Source organism: Balaenoptera borealis, assembly GCF_965194805.1.
Source record: "Balaenoptera borealis genome assembly, chromosome: 8".
NCBI classification, from domain to species: domain Eukaryota; kingdom Metazoa; phylum Chordata; class Mammalia; order Artiodactyla; family Balaenopteridae; genus Balaenoptera; species Balaenoptera borealis.
The window spans coordinates 115,151,022-115,167,289 of record NC_138865.1 but is presented as its reverse complement, the minus strand read 5'-3'; the positions used below and the strand labels follow the sequence as shown (position 1 = coordinate 115,167,289).

Genomic DNA, 16,268 nt, shown 5'->3' with positions numbered 1-16,268 from the left:
CGTCTCCCGCCCGCCCGCCTCCCGCCCGCCTCCCGCCCGCCTCCCGCAATCCAAACCCGCTGCGCCGGCCGGCAACGCAGCCTGCCGCGCCTTGCCCAGGGTGAGCACGCCGCAGAGCTGGCAACGCCGCGCAGCCACCGCGAGCCCGACGCCGCCCGACCCAGCCCGTCCTACGCGCGCGACGGCCCCTGACGGCGCCCCGCGCGGCACGCTGGGAGTTGTAGTCCGCGCCGCGCAGCCCCGCCGGACCACAGAGGACCCCGGGGCCGTGAGGAGGCAGGCGGGCTCTGCCTGGACCCCGACCGCCAATCCCTGGGCGTCCGGACGTGGGGGAGAGCATCCCCATCGCACCGTTGGCGGAAAATCTGGAGTCCGCGCCCGGACCCGAGCAGAGTTCAGCAAAGGCCCGGCGCCACACCTAGAAGAACGCTAAAAGGGCTGTTTCAGGCAGAGGTGAGTCGGGGGTGGGAAGAGTCCTGCAACTGGCTCTGTGGCGCAATGGATAGCGCATTGGACTTCTAGCCGGCCACCTGTGGTTATTCAAAGGTTGTGAGTTCGAGTCCCATCAGAGTCAAATTTTGACAGCTCCTTCTTCACTTCCATTTGGAAATTTTACAGCCTCCAGGGCCACAAGGTTCAGAAGACCCAAAGTCTCCTGCAGACCTCAGACTGGCACCTGTGCTTCTGGGACAGCAATAAACTTGGTGTAGGGATTGCTGCATAGGAACCCTTTCCCATCCTTGGTATCTTGAAAGCAACCTGGCACACTTGGTGGTACAAAGGGCACGGATCTGGAGACCCGTACGTATCTTTGGCCTCTGAATGGTCTGGACCCTGAAGGCTGTGACCACGTTTGTCATGCCACCTGCCCAGCTCTGGGCCATCTGCCAGCTTCCCACCCCCTGTGTCACTCTGGGCCTCTGAAAACTGGGTTCCTTGATAATCAAACATGTTGGGCATCCACAGTTGCCACTTGTCCTTAAATAGATTCCTTAATCCCTTAGTCCAGTCAAAGTCCTTAAAAGTGAGGAAGGACAGTTTTCAGGGTATGTTTATAGGAATTAAAAATGAAATTTTGGGGCTTCCCTGGTGGCGCAGTGGTTGAGAATCCGCCTGCCCATGCAGGGGACATGGGTTCGAGCCCTGGTCTGGGAAGATCCCACATGCTGCGGAGCAACTAAGCCCGTGCACCACAACTACTGAGCCTGCTTGCCACAACTACTGAGCCCGCATGCCACAACTACTGAAGCCCGTGCGCCTAGAGCCCCTGCTCCACAAGAGAAGCCACCACAATGAGAAGCCCGCGCACTGCCACGAAGAGTAGCCCCTGCTCACCGCAACTAGAGAAAACCCGCGCGCAGCAACGAAGACCCAACGCAGCCAAAAATAAATAATAAATAAAATAAATAAATTTATTTAAAAAAAAGAAATTTTGGTCTGATAAGTACTTGGACCTATTTCTTTCAGAGCACAGGGTATGTCTTTTTGGGGGACCAAGGTAAATTAAAGCACCACCTCCCCCATGGGTATTACATTCGGGAGGCAATGTGGTGCAGTGGTAACGGGCATGGGCATTGGCATCCAACAGACCTGGGCCAACTTCTCAGTTGAAATTTCAAAGTCTCCATTTCTTATATATAAAAATGAGGACATACTAATGGTGTCTACCTGACAGGATTGGTATGGAGAGTCACAGGGAGCATTTGAATTAGCGCTTGACGTTTTTATTATTCAACCTTACAGGCCCATTGACCACAAGCACATACAACAGCTAGACATGAAGATTATCTCTGATTGTATCCGCAGGCTTAGCAAATAACGGAAGCTCGATAAATACTTGTTGAACGAATGACGGGGAGAATGAAGAGGAGGCTTGACCTTGTCCACACATGGATCCATAGGTATAAGCACAATCATTGCCACATCAACTGCCGAGGTGCTGTGCAAGTGGGCAAGTGAGAATTTGGAGAAAGAGGCAGTGGTGAGCAGCCCCCCCTGTTCTCCTCCACCTGGGACACACTGGAGAAGCCAAAGCGGTACCCCACCAGACGCTAGGCCCAGCCTGAGGGGGAGACGCAAGGGGATCTAGAGGGAACAAGACAGTCTGCCTTCCAGTTGCTTACAGCCTAGCTGGGCACACCGAGAGGGTGGGTGGAGATTAGGTCAATGGAATAGGTTGTCACCAAGCGCTGACTGTACTTCTGTTAACACCTACCACACGTTATTGTGGTTTGTCTGCTTTGCTTTCCAGTCAGACATATCTGGTTTGCCCTCCTAGCCCCAGCTGTGAGACGCTGGGTAAATCCCTTCTCCCCCTGGAGCCTCAGTGTCCTCGTCAGTAGAATGGGACTGGAGTCATCACAGTCTCTGCCTCCCTCCTACCTTGGGCTGAGCATGGATTCAGTGAGATGGTGCATATCAGGCTCTCAGCACAGGGCTGGCGCGTCCAAGGCCCTCAGCTGCCATGACTGCTCAACTCCAAGAGGCCGGGGCTGCAGCCGTCTCAATCACTGCAGAACCCCGGCATCCAGCAAACGCTTAGAAGATCTTGATGACACGATTGAAGACTAGTGGGCTTGCGCACCAGGCTGCATGGGGAGGGGAGGGCCATGTGGTGGGAAAAGTGACTGGAAAAGGCTTGGTGTGATAGGCTGAGGAGTTTATGCTGGGGCAGTGAAGAAACACTGAGGGTTCTTAAGAAGGGCAAGCTGGGTGCTGTCATTTGTGGGACTGTGGGACTGGCTGAACTGAGACTGACCTCACAGTGGGCTCCTTTCCACTGACTCGACCCCCACCTGCTCTGCATTAGGGAACTAACATCAGCACTTAAATCTCCAGACTTAACAGAGACTGACATTTTGGAACTCACTTGAAGGAAATAAACCTCCTCAGGGGACTGAAGTGATTTGGCCCTGGCACAGAGTAGGTGCTTACCCCGTAGATATTCAGTTGTATTTGGCATCAGGACCTCTGAGCTGTGTGAGTCCTCCCACTCTGGGTGTGTGCAAAATAAATACCTCTGGCTGGATTGTGTACATGGTGACTTCAGAGGCCTCAAAGGGCCTTCATGGTAAATGACAGCTTCCATTTCCTAAGTTCTTACTAGGTGCTAAAGCACTATACTTGCACAATGGCTTTGTTGTGAGATAGGTATATACTCTCCCCATTTTACAGATAAGAAAACGGAGGCTCAAAGGGGTGATGTGATTACTGCAAGGGTGCAGGGCTGGTCAGTGGCAAGGCCAGGTCTGTCTGCCTTAAGAGCCTATGCCCCCAGAACGCAGGCAGAGGGAAAGGGAGCCTCCCCTTGGCCACTGAGAGAGGACTTGGGGCCTGCACGTCCCAGGACAGGCTCCACCACACCCCAGCTGTGTGACTCTAGGGCACTCCCCAAACCTGAGCCCCTCACTGTGAAATGAGGTTGTGGGGACCGAATGAGATCTTGCAGACGGGGTGCTCAGCACGGAGCTTGGCACCCATTCCTTCAACCACGAAGCAGGAAGCCCCTACTGTGCGCCAGGCACGATTCCCAGCAGTGAAGGGAAAGAACAAGGTCCCTGCCCTCTGGGAGCACATGGAACTCATAAATAAACAAACAAGTAAGACAATTTCAGGGAGTGGTAAGCACTGGAAAGAAAATCGGGTGATGCCATGGCATGAGGGCGAGGGGGCTGCTTTAGACAGGTGGTCTGGGAAGGCCTCTCTGAGGTGATGTTTGAGCACAGGTGTGAATGACAAGGAGCTGACCATGTAACGACCTAGGACATGGTGTTTCCAAAGGTGGGCAGAACACCAACACGGTTTATTCAGATGAAGAATGGAAGTTTCTGGGCAGAAGTTGGTGGGCCTCACGGGCTGTGGTAAGAACTCAGTAAGTGGTAGCTATGGCCACTGTACTTTTTCTCCTGTCGTGAGCTGGAGACCGGGCTCCCTCCCCAGCTAGTCCTGAGGCCCAGGGCCCATCTCTTGAGGGCTGTAAAGGCCCAGGGTCATCAGGGCACCGAGTAGCTGGAGCAGGTGAGCTCACCAGCTGGGCAGAGAAGGCCATCTGAAGGTCTGACCTTCCCCCACGACCTTGGCACTGTCGACTTTTACTGACCTCACAGTAGAGGTGCCTAGAACCCTGGGAAGCTGTGGAAACAGCTGGCAGTTCTGGAAAGGTGGCCTATACTGCAAAGATTGATGAGGTACAGGGAGCTCACCTCAACCCTCTCCTCTTTCTGCATAAATTCAAAGAGCTCAGGACGAGGCTTCCCTCTTGAAAAGGCCATGGTTCCAACGTAGGCCTCCAGCCTCCCACACCCTCCCTCTGCCGCTGGGAGCCCTGGACTGGGACGTGGTGGGCACAAGGAAGTCTGAGGCACCGGTGTGGCAGTGCTGGACAGGTCTTCCCTGACTCCAGCCCCAGCTCTGCGCCTACTGCCTCAGTAAAATACAAGTAATAGTACCACCTCCCTCCTTGGGTTGTTGGAAGTGTCCATGTGATAACGCATCTCAGTTGCCTAGGCACACGGTACAGCTATAAACTGAAGCCCTTATTATCCACAGGGAAACTGAGGCATAGGAAAACCAACCAGGCTGTGTGGCTTGTGTTCTAGTTATTCCAGACAACTCCTTGCCTATCTCTGGGCCTTAGCTGCCCTACCCACACAATGAGGAGCTGGCCTCCAAAACTTCTAAAGGCTCTGCCACCTTGGGAGTCTTTCTGGCTCTAAATCCCAAGACAGGGCAGCCTACTCTTCCAACGATACTCTTCACCCTGCCCATCCCCACTTCTTGGCTGTGACTCGAGGAAAATGCCTGGTTGCCAGTCCAAAGTGAACCTACAGCCTCACAGCTGCCTCCTCCCCCTGCAAACATGGCAAGAATAAAACTGCTCCCGGGGCTTCCCTGGTGGCGCAGTGGTTGAGAATCCACCTGCCAGTGAGGGGCACACGGGTTCAAGCCCTGGTCCGGGAAGATCCCACATGCCGCGGAGCAACTACGCCCGTGCGCCACAACTACTGAGCCTGTGCTCTAGCGCCCGCGAGCCACAACTACTGAGCCCAAGTGCCACAACTACTGAAGCCTGCGCACCTAGAGCCTGTGCTCCGCAACAAGAGAAGCCACAACAATAAGAAGCCTGTGCACCGCAACAAAGAGTATCTCCCGCTCACCACAACTAGAGAAAGCCCGCGCGCGGCAACGAAGACCCAACGCAGCCAAAAACAAAAAAACAAAAAAACAGCTCCTGCTTGGGCCCTTTCTTTGGGCATCACCTCACACCCCCCCACAGCAACCCTAGGATGTGGGTGCTGTTTCATCCCCCTTTTACTTATGATTAAACAGGTCCAGAGAGGTGAAGGGACTTGCCCTAAGTCCCTCTACTAGAAAGCGGAGGAGGAGTGGGGAATTTGAATCCCAGTCTGCCCGACCTCAGACCAGACAAGGGACAAGCAGCGGAAGCTCAGGCTGGAGGGGACGTCTGCCCTCAGTGCTCGAAGGCCCAAAGCTGCCAGAGTCATGGGCAGCACAGGGCAAAGGCAGGAGAAGCAGACTCTTACCTGATGGGAGCCTTTATTCAGACAGCAGAGACTCGCCTCCCGCCCTGCCTCCCTCTTCTCAGGCCTTGGGAATTGGGTACAGTCCTCCCTCCTGCGAAGACCCCCAGCCTGGCACCCAGAGAACCCTGGCTGGCAGGGAGGGGTCGGGAACAGGGGTTGTGGACCTGAGCCATCCCGGCACGAGCCTAGACAACTGATTCCTACGCACACGTGGTTCTGAAACCGTGCACCTCAGATTGGAACTTGAACCCACATGCTGGGACTCGAACCCGGCCAAAACCCAGATTGGGACTTGAACCCACGTGGCTGGGGCTCGAACCCGGACAAAACCCAGATTGGGACTTGAACCCACGTGGTTGGGACTCGAACCCGGCCAAAACCCAGATTGGGACTTGAACCCACGTAGCCGGGGCTCGAACCTGGCAAAAACCCAGATTGGGACTGGAACCCGGCCAAAACCCAGATTGGGACTTGAACCCACGCGGCTGGGACTCGAATCTGGCCAAAACCCCCAGTCTTCCAACTGAGATCACACACCTGGTTTCAGGACTTAATGAAGCTCAGGTTCTTGATGTTTCATTGCAGAAAGAATTCAGTGAGACAAAGTGATAGGTAAGAAGTGGATTTATTTAGAGAGAAACACACTCCACAGACAGAGTGGTGTGGGCATCTCAGAAGGTGAGAGAGGCACCAGGGTACGGGGGTTGTCAGTTTTTACAGGGGTGGGTAATTTCATAGGTAATGAGTGGAAGGGGTGTTCCAGCTATTTTTTGGGGGGGAAAGGGGCGGGGATTTCCAGGAATTGGGCCACAGCCCACTTTTTGATCGTTGTGGATCCTTGGAACTGTCATGGCGCCTGTGGGTGTGTCATTTAGCTTGCTGACGTGTTGCAGTGAGCATACGTATACTGAGGCTCAAGGACTAGTGGAAGTTGACGTGTCCGCCACCTTGGACCCATCTGGTTTTAATCAGTTTATGTCATGTCCTCAGGCTTTGTTGTTCTTTCAAAGGTTGTGCCCTGCCCCCTTCCCTCCTGTTTCAGTTCTCTTTGGGTAGCTCCTGGCTCCCTTAGGAGCTCCACCGCTGCCTGCTCCCTCCCGAGTTGGCCCTCAAAGCCACTGAGCAGTGGTTATGATAAATTATGATTAGTGATGTCCAAGGGTCAGTGTTCAAAGAAAAGGAACAAAGGTGATGGCAAAGGAGCGCTTCACCCCCAGGGGAAGCAGGGGTGGGGGGTGGGGAGCCAGGCCAGGCCCTCCGGCTCAGGGGCGCAGGGCCTAGGCTGGGCCCTGGATGTGCATGGGGGGCTCTGTGATGCTCAGCTCCTGCCGTAGAGCCTTCAGGGGCTGCTCCCAGCGCCGCTCGTAGTACAGGTTGAGGACACACGGGGCTCTGCGCGCATTCTGAACTGCCCATGGGATCAGCTTCGAGACCAGCGCTTGCAGGCTCCTGTGGGGCAGCAGAGGAAAAAGAAGACAAAAGACATAAGGTCCTGAGTGCTGGGCACACCACGTTCCCTGCAGTGGATGTGCATTTTCTCAGTTAATCCTCACACAGACCCAGGAAGGAGGTAGTTACTATCCCCACTTTTCAGGTGAGGAAACAGAAGCTCAGTGAGGTAAAGCCCTGTGCCCAAAGCCACACATTTTGAACATGCCAAAGCCCAGCTTTGAATCGAGGGCTACCTCACTCCAGAAACTAATGCCAGATTGCATCCCCCGGCCCCACCCAGCTCCCTGACTCTACTGTTCTCACCCGATACTGAGGCCTGGCCCAAAAGACCCTAGAGTCCTGTGAAACGTCCAGGCTTCATTCATCGTCCTGGAGCCCCTGTGCCAGGCCAGTCTCACCTCTCTGCCCCATTCTTCCCATCCTGGATTCCTGAGAACCACTGGGGCTGCTCAGAAAGGCTGTAGGCTCTTCCTATTTCCTGGAGCCCTGAGCCTTCCCCTGACCCCTCACCACTTGAGAACTTACTGGGCACTGAGTTGGATCGGTCCGAAGAGTGCACTCAGGATGCACATGGGCAGGCCAGTCTGGACAGCCTCAAACCACTTCACCACGATCTCCCCTGGCAGGCAGGGTGGGGAATGGGGTAGGAGGTGAGCAGGGGCCAGGAGGAGAGGCCAGTGATGCTCAGGGCAGGACACAGTGAGGCGTCTGCTCCGCTCCGAATCTCTACTAGGGGTCAGCAGCGCCCAGTCCCAGCCTGTGCTGGGCCCTGGGGCACTTGGCTTGGGGCTGGGGAGAGGGTCCAAGAAAGAGCAGAAGGAAATAAGGGCTGGAAAGGAAGCTTGGGGTCAGAATGCAGAGGACTCCAAAAGCCAGGCTGCGGACTCCAAGCCTTAGGGAATTGCTGAGGGTTTCAGAGCGCAGGGAGCTAGCAACCGGAACAGGGCAGGGAGCCCTGGTGTTTGGACGCTGCTACGTCAGTGTAGGAGCCGTAAGAGGCAGTGGGGATGGAGGATAGGGGATGCACGGCACAGGTGCACCAAGATGTTCGGGTAAAGCAAAAAATGAGGCACTGGGCCAGCTGATTGGTGGGTGGCTGAGACAGGTGTGCCCTGCCCTGATCCTGTAGACAGACTTGGGAGACAGGCTGGCCAGAGCGCCCTGCCCCACCCATGCCCCACTCCCACTCTGGATGCACGCAGCAGCCGGCTGGCTGGCACTCACCCAGGATGTTGGTGGGCATCCCCAGCAGGGTGTGGAGCATGTCGTGCACCTCCCGGTACCGCTGGATCACGTATGCTAGCTCCTCATCGTCCACGAATCGGGTGGGCGCTCTGGTGTCTGGGGAGACCCTCTGACAACCATGAACCTCCCCTAGACCCCTTCCTCATGGCTCCCAGGGTCCAATTTGCCAGCCTCTCCTTGACTCTCAACCATGCCCACCAAATTCAAACCCCACCAAAAATCCCTGGGGACTTTGTTTCTGTGCATACCTGCTGACAGGGGAGTCCTCAGGCAGGAAATATGGTGGATCGGTGCCCCCTCTGCCTACCCCAACTCACACATAATGTACACACCCTGTTGGAATCTATGGCAAAGAAACCCCTGGGGGTGGGGTGGGGGGAAGCAGGAGTTGTTTGTTTAATGAAATAGAGTTTCAGTTTTACAAGATGAAAAAGCTCTGGAGATTGGTTTCACAACAACGTGACTATACTTAACACTGCTGAACTGCCCATTTAGAGATGGTTAACACAGTAAATCTTATGTTATTATTTTTTTTAAAAACCACAATTAGGGGGCTTTCCTGGTGGCGCAGTGGTTGAGAATCTGCCTGCCAATGCAGGGGACACGGGTTCGAGCCCTGGTCTGGGAAGATCCCACATGCCGCGGAGCGACTAGTCCCGTGAGCCACAACTACTGAGCCTGTGCGTCTGGAGCCTGTGCTCCGCAACAAGAGAGGCCGCGACAGTGAGAGGCCCGCACACCGCGATGAAGAGTGGCCCCCGCTCGCCGCAACTGAAGAAAGCCCTCGTACAGAAACGAAGACCCAACACAGCCAAAAATAAAATAAATAAATAAATAAATAAAAGATTACTAAAAAAAAAAAACAAAAAAAAACACAAAACCACAATTAGAAATAAAATGGGGGGAAGAAAACAAGAAGCACCCAAGGCCCCGAATTCGTCAGATGAACTGCTCCCAGCCTAGCGTGCTCTTTCCCTCCACCCTCATCTTCACCTTGACAATTCCTACCTATCTTATGGTCTCTTGTAGCAACCCGTACCTTTTTGTGGCATTCAACATGATTGTATCGTGATGTTTAGTGCATGTGATTGTTAATGTCTCTTGTCTAGACCCGCACTGTCCAGTACAGCAGCCAATCATGGCAGCCACTGAGCCTTGAAATGTGACAAGTTCCAATTGAGATGTGCTGTACATGTAAAACGCACACTGGATTTCGAAGACGGTATGAAGAGAATAATGTGAAATCTCAATAATTTAAAAATATTGATTACATGTTGAAATGACATTTTAGTATACTGGATTAAACGGAATATCTTATTGAAATTAATTCTACCTGTTTCTATTTGCTTTTATTTATCTGCTAGCAGCAGATTCTAAATTACCTCTGGGGCTTACGCACTATTGCTATGAAGAGTGTTGCAGCAGGCTGTCAGCAGTACAGGACTGGGGCTCACTGTTCTATCTCCAGGGCCTGGATGAATAAACATCCCTTAAATGCAGGAGTAAAAGGCCAGCCCCAGGCACTTTTCTGACCTCAGGTAGGGATGGCAACTGTCCTCCTTTACCCACCCTCTCTGAGTCCTCGGCAGCACCCATGCACAGTAGGGACACCCTGGTCTTCCTAGTGCCAAAGCATGGCCTCAGCCTGTCCAGAGGCCAAGGGATTTGATGCCTTTATTGCTTGGGGCTGCTGGCCCTGTGCCATGGTCTGTGTCTGTGACTTCATTGGGTCCCAGGTCCTAATTTCTTCTACAGAGTTCTAGCTGCTGTATGAAGCTGAAGGTGGTCAGTGACGGCCTACATTTATTGAGTACCTACTATGTGCCGGCACTGTATGAAGTCCTTTACACATATTGTCTGTTATTCTGCATCCTCGAGACCACCTGGGCGCAGATACTGTTATGAGCCTCAGATACAGATAAGAAAAATGAGGCTCAGCGATAGAAAGTAGCTTGCCCAAGATCACACAGCTGACTAATCAAGCGGCTGAGTCAGGATTCGAAACAAAGCCTGCTGGATTCCAAAGCCAGTTGCCTTAACATCCATTATTAATCAGCCATATAAGTGCCTTGGAAGATAAACATAAGGTTTCCTTACCTCAGATAAGGAGTCTGAGGCTCAGAGGTCAAATGATTTGCCCAGGGCTTTAAAGCTGGGAAGAAAGGCAGACTTCTAACTCAGGCTACTCCAGAGCCCATGCCCGAAATCTTGATGCCACAAGGACAACCACCCACGCCCCACCCCCCCTTCCAGAGTCAGCCTCAGGGAGGGCGGCCTCACCTTGAACTTTGATCTAAACCTCTGCTGGGACAAAGGTGTTCTTTTACGGTGTGTGGGCTGCTGGTTTCCAGGTTCCAGAAGTGTCACAGTCTCTAGGGCTGTTACCACAACTAAGGCTGTGGCTGAGCAAGGCGCCCAGGGAGGCCTTGGCAGTCCCATCCCCTCCACAATAGGACAAAAGGCTCTAGGGGAACTTCAGAAGATTCTCCATTCCTGGGTGGCCCCTGGAGCAGGTCACCCTGGTGGGTTTCCCACTGATGAAATAAACTTGCATCTCGGTGAACTCTCCGGGTGATGGTATAAAATGGGGCAGAGGCAAGTGTTAGGAGAGTATGGGAAACAGATTATTTTCTCAGGGACAATAATCTCCTAAAGCAGGGGTTCTCAACTGTCCACCAGGGGACATCTGCAATGTCTGAAGACATTTATGGCTGTCACAACTTAGTAGGGCGAATGCTACCGGCATCTAGTGTGTAGAGGCCAGGGATGCTGCTAAACAGCCTACAGTGCACAGGGCAGCCCCACAGCAAAGAATCATCCAGCCCCAAAGTCAACAGCGCCAAGGCTGAGAAACCCAGTTCTAGAGCAACCTTTGCTCACTCCTTCACCTCCTCCAGCCTGGCTGGCTCCTGCAGCTGGACTGGATAGCCACTTGACAGAGGTGCTTGGACGGGAAGTATATGTGTTGGGGCAGGGAGGGGAAGGGACAGGGAAGGTGCCCTGCTGTACCTTTGGGTCCTTCTATAAATCAGATCATGTTACTACCCTGCTCGAAACCTCGATGGCTTCCTATTGCGTCTATTACAAAATACAGACTCTGTCTCTAAGCAGATAGGGTAGGGGATCCCTGGAGAAAAAGAACCTGGCATGGCATTCTTGACATTAGAGAAGCCATTTTGACCTAAGCCATTTTGTGACCTAAGCCTAGACACAGTGCTTGCCCTTCAACAGGTCTCAGTAATTAATGATCTTCAAGGAATAAAGGAATGCAGGAACAGAGGAAAAGCAGTCAAGAAACAATAGCTCAGGGACTTCCTTGGTGGTACAGTGGTTAAGAAACCGCCTGCCAATGGAGGGGACACGGGTTCGAGCCCTGGTCCGGGAAGATCCCACATGCCGTGGAGCAACTAAGCCTGTGCTTCACAACTACTGAGCCTGTGCTCTAGAGCCCGTGAGCCACAACTACTGAAGCCCGTGCGCCTAGAGGCCGTGCTCCACAGCAAGAGAAGCCACCGCGATGAGAAGCCCGTGCACCGCAATGAAGAGCAGCCCTCGCTCGCCCGCTGCAACTAGAGAAAGCCCGCGTGCAGCAAGGAAGACCCAATGCAGCCAAAAATAAATAAATAAATAATAAAATAAAAATAAAAGTGAAAAAAAAAAAAACCAATAGTCCTCCTCAAAGAATATACATAACAATCTGAGGTGTATCTTTAAGCTTTTCTATAGGAACTAAGGCCCACATCCAGGTGGAGGATGGTAGCTACATGCTAAGATCCCAGACTAGTCAGTACCTAAGAAATGATGACGTTGACCTTTTCTGACCCTCTTGACTTCAATCAACTAAGACTTGGACTCCGTTGACCTCTGCCCCAATTCTATGCTGAATTCTCCTCTGCTCAAGCCCCTTTATGAACACGCATATACCCTTAGCTTAAAACTTCCCCAATTTTGCTGTTAACAAACACTGCTTTGGGAAAGATCCCTGGTGTTCGCCTTACTTGCTGCAAGGAATAAATCCTTCCTTCTCCCCATCTTTGGCTTGATTGTTTCTTTTGGCTCAATGCCCACCAAGAGGTGAACGCAGTTTTCGGGTAACACTTCCCATGGCAGGCAGGGTCTGGCTGGGCCAGGCTGACCTCCCAGCCCATTGCCTGCCTCCCCCCAACTCACTCCTCTAAGGCCATACTGGCCACATTGGTCAGTTTTCCTTTTCCTAACCACACAGAGCCTTGCACTTGCCAGTTCCTCTGCTCAGAATGTGCTTCCGCATCTCTCCTCAGAACTGGCTCCTCCCCATCTTTCACGTCTCCCCAGCAGGGCCTCCCATGACCACCCTGTTAGAAGTGGCCACCTGCCACCCTGACTCCGCCCCGTCCTCTATCATGTTGACTGCTGTCCTCACAGCACCACCTGCTAGAGCAGAAGCCCCACAAGGGCAGGCTCTTTGCTGGTTTAATTCATTGTATCCCAATTGCTGAGGACAGTGTCTGGTATGTTCTAAGTACTAAATAAATACTTTGCCTGAATTTTTATATGAAAATTTTCTTCTTTTACTGCTTTATAGTCTACCTCCCCAACTAGAATATTAGCTCCATGAGGGCAGGACCTTGTCTGTCTAGTTCGCCACTGTATCCCCAGCACCTGGAACAATGGATGGCACATGACCGATTCTGAATAAATGAATGAGTCCCTTGGTAGATGGGACTCTGCCCCCCAGTCCCTGTCCTCTCTGCCTGGGGTTGGAGAGTGCCACACTTGTCACACCCAGGGAAGACACTGTCTCTAGAACAGGGGGACACAATGCGACAGTTAAGAACATAATCTGGGTTTGAATACTGCCTCCGTTAATACTGGCTTGTGAAATCAGCAAGTTGCTTAAGTGCTCTGGGCCTCAGTTTCCTCATCTATGAAAAGGAGATAAGGACTTCCCTGGTGGCGCAGTGGTTAAGAATCCGCCTGCCAATGCAGGGGACATGGGTCTGGGAAGCCCTGGTCTGGGAAGATCCCACATGCCGCAGAGCAACTAAGCCTGTGCGCCACAACTACTGAAGCCCGCGCGCCACAACTACTGAAGCCCGTGCGCCACAACTACTGAAGCCCGTGCGCCTGGAGCCCATGCTCCACAACAAGAGAAGCCACCGCAATGAGAAGCCCATGCACCTCAATGGAGAGCAGCCCCCACTCGCAGCAACTAGAGAAAGCCTGCGTGCAGCAACGAAGACCCAATGCAGCCAAAAAATATAAATAAATAAGTAAATTTATAAAAAAAATAAATAAAAATAAAAGGAGATAATAATAGAACATACTTGGCAGGGTTGTTGGGAGGATTCAGTGAGATCATGTATGAGCCTGGCACCTGGCATGCAGTAAGAGGTTAATAAGTGCTGGCCAGTGTAATTGCTCGCAGCGACGTTCCCGGCCCATCTGCCTGCCCCACAGAGAATGACAAAGCCTTGGCGCAAGAGACTGCAAGGCACTCCTGCCCATGCTGGCAGCTCAGGCTCCTCCTTCCTCAGGACATTACTCCTGTGCCATTTCTCTGCCCTTCCTGGTGACTACCAAATGCACAGAAGCTGGAAACTCACATTCACATCCAGGAAACGGAGATACTCGCGTCCAAGAGAGCCCTCAGGCAGACTCCGGAGCTTGCCCAGGTCAAGAGTGGACAGCGAGATCCGGGGACGCTCCCTGTGAGGCAGAAGGCAGGACTCAGGTATTGGGAGGGCACCAGCAAAGGCAGGTGAAAGGTCCAACTAGATCAAGGGTGTGAGAGGTGAAGGGGAAGAGAGCAGCAATGGGGCCACAAGTCCTAATGGAGCACTTACTACTGGCCAGGCCAGTGGCAGGGACTGAGGAGAATACCACAAGCTAAGGCTATGGTTCCTGCCTTAGGTAAACGGGCCTCAGATGTGATCAGGGTATTCACAAAGGGCACTGAAGGGGTGGGGGTTATAGGCAGCATATGTTATGGGACCTTAGTGAAGGCACAAGAGACCTGTTGCTGGAACTGGGCTGAGGCCACCATATTGCACTACCCAGGGGTCATCACAGTGTCTATGTGAATGGCACCCACGGAGTTGGGCAGTGCCCAGCCTGTGCAACCATCCATGGCCAAGGTATCAAGAAGAGCTCTCTAGAGGAACACAACGTGATTCCAGAGAGATCAGAATCCCTAAAGAATGCCCTCAATCCCCCATGCAAAGCTGGGACCTACTGCAGGATCTGGGCACCCTCTGGATCCCTCCTCATCTGGTCCCTGAGGACCTTCAGGGTACGGCATCCTGTGGTCTCCCCCAGAACTGCAACCATGTCTGAAAGGAAAGAAATGGGGACAAATGGAGAATATGATCTTAGGTAAGTTACCTGACCTGATCTGAGCCTTAATTTCCTACGTGATAAAACAGAATATCTACCTCTTAGTTATGAAGATTCAAGTTAAACACTTAGTGAATCACCTGGCACCCAGTAAAAGCTCAATATATCTATAGTTACTACTATGGTTGTTAGTTTAATGGGGTGAGATGGCTCTGGTTAGCACAGTGCTCTAAAGAGTTCATAAATTACTTCCACATCTATCATCACGACAGAATACCATGTCTCCATGGATGGGTATAGGCTTTGGTATCAGAGAGTGCTGGGTTTGAGGGCTGGTGTGATCACTATCTAGGTGATCGTGTGCAAACTGCTTCACATTTCCAACCCTCAATGTCCTAATTTGTGAAGCGCAGGTGCTACCTTTCATATAGGGTTAATGGAAAAAAATCAATAACAACACATATAAAACAGCACAGTGAGTAAGCAAAACAAGGGCTCAGTGAGCAGTTAGCATTATCGTTTTTACTAGAAGGAGTAACAGTACTTTCCAGACTTAAGAATCCTGGAGGAGATGAGAAAAACACTGTAGGATCCCAGAACGTTCTATTAAAACATCCAGCAAACATTTATTGAGCATTTATTATGTGACATGCACTACCCAAAATGCTAATGGGATGTTATAATTTGATGGGCCCTCATAAATCATCTAATCCAGAGGTTCTCAGTGTGGCTGGATGACAGAATCTCCCGGGAAGCAGTTTAAAAAGGCAGAAGCTCAGATTCCACGCCCCTTCCTCCCTCCCCTCCCCTCCCCTCCCCACTGCCGGCAGATTCGAATTGAGTAAGTTTAGGGTGGGACCCAGGCATCTGCATTTTTATGAATGTTGCGGTGATTATGAGGTGCAGCCAGGGGTGGGTACCCTGGCCCAGTCTAGTCTCCAGTTACCCAAAGCAAACGGAGGCTTTGACAGTGTCCGGGACCTCCCCGGTCTTTCAAGGCAAGGCAAGGCAAGGGCGCGCCCAGACCCCAAGCCGCCCCAAGAAAGCGCCGGCGCGGGCTGCCTTACCGTGGCGATACGGGTCATAGAGCGCCATTCCAGCAGAGCCCGCGGCCAGCAGCGCCTTCTGCAGCGGGGAGGTGGGGATGTGTTCGGGGTAGAGCAGGCCGGCGCCACGGCTCGTGGCTCGAAAGGGCACATCTGCGGGGAAAGAAAACAGCCGCGGTGAAAGGAGCGGGGGTGGGGTGGGGGGGGACGGCGGCGTGGCGGGTCCCCAGCACTCCTTCCCGGCCCCGCCACTTGCCTGCAGCGGGCCTGGGACGGCTTCGGAACGCGCGGAGGGGGCGCAGGACCCCGCGCAGCAGTGTCGCCATGGCAGCGGGCACTGGAGGACTTCCCAGGGAGGATGGGCGGAGCAAGGCCGACTCCTCAAGCTTCTCTGGCGACGACGTGCAAGAGAAGTCACAAGGACTCGATCCCTACTGCGCTGAGTAGGACCTTTTATGGGGGAAAGATAGCACGGACAGGGAAGGTCTGTAAGTATGAGGAAACCCAGGCAACCTGTTTACCACCTACTTCCACAGATATAAAATTCTCCCCGTTTCACCTAACCCCAAAAAGTGTCTCCAAGCAAGCTCCGCTAGCTTTGCGGGTTCAGCTCCGGACCCTACTCCCTTCTCGGAAGCACGTTTTCCCCGAGGACAATAAGACACGA

General features: G+C 52.9%; 1 protein-coding gene and 1 long non-coding RNA gene across 5 annotated transcripts; one reads left to right on the top strand and one right to left on the bottom strand.

Annotated features, from left to right (window-relative positions):
* The first annotated feature begins 49 nt into the window (after positions 1-49).
* LOC309633585 lies at positions 50-9,567 on the top strand. Of its 2 annotated transcripts, XR_014247634.1 has the most exons (3): positions 50-453; positions 1,807-1,901; positions 8,791-9,567. It is a non-coding gene; the product is annotated as an uncharacterized lncRNA (long non-coding RNA). The 2 variants fall into 2 exon arrangements; XR_014247635.1 differs by lacking the exons at positions 1,807-1,901; positions 8,791-9,567 and adding an exon at positions 1,099-1,426.
* Positions 6,150-16,264, bottom strand: COQ4 (coenzyme Q4). Of its 3 annotated transcripts, none has more exons than XM_082402550.1 (8): positions 16,166-16,264; positions 15,858-16,051; positions 15,623-15,754; positions 14,455-14,551; positions 13,826-13,928; positions 8,220-8,349; positions 7,521-7,614; positions 6,150-6,992 (listed from the first exon to the last, which is right to left on the bottom strand). In XM_082402550.1, exons 2-8 carry the CDS (start codon positions 15,925-15,927, stop codon positions 6,821-6,823), a joined length of 798 nt encoding a protein of 265 aa, XP_082258676.1. In that variant the 5' UTR covers positions 15,928-16,051; positions 16,166-16,264; the 3' UTR covers positions 6,150-6,820. The 3 variants fall into 3 exon arrangements, with proteins under 3 accessions (XP_082258676.1, XP_082258675.1, XP_082258677.1); XM_082402549.1 differs by having other exon boundaries at positions 16,161-16,257; XM_082402551.1 differs by lacking the exons at positions 7,521-7,614; positions 8,220-8,349 and having other exon boundaries at positions 15,858-16,260.
* Between the last annotated feature and the right edge of the window lie 4 nt (positions 16,265-16,268).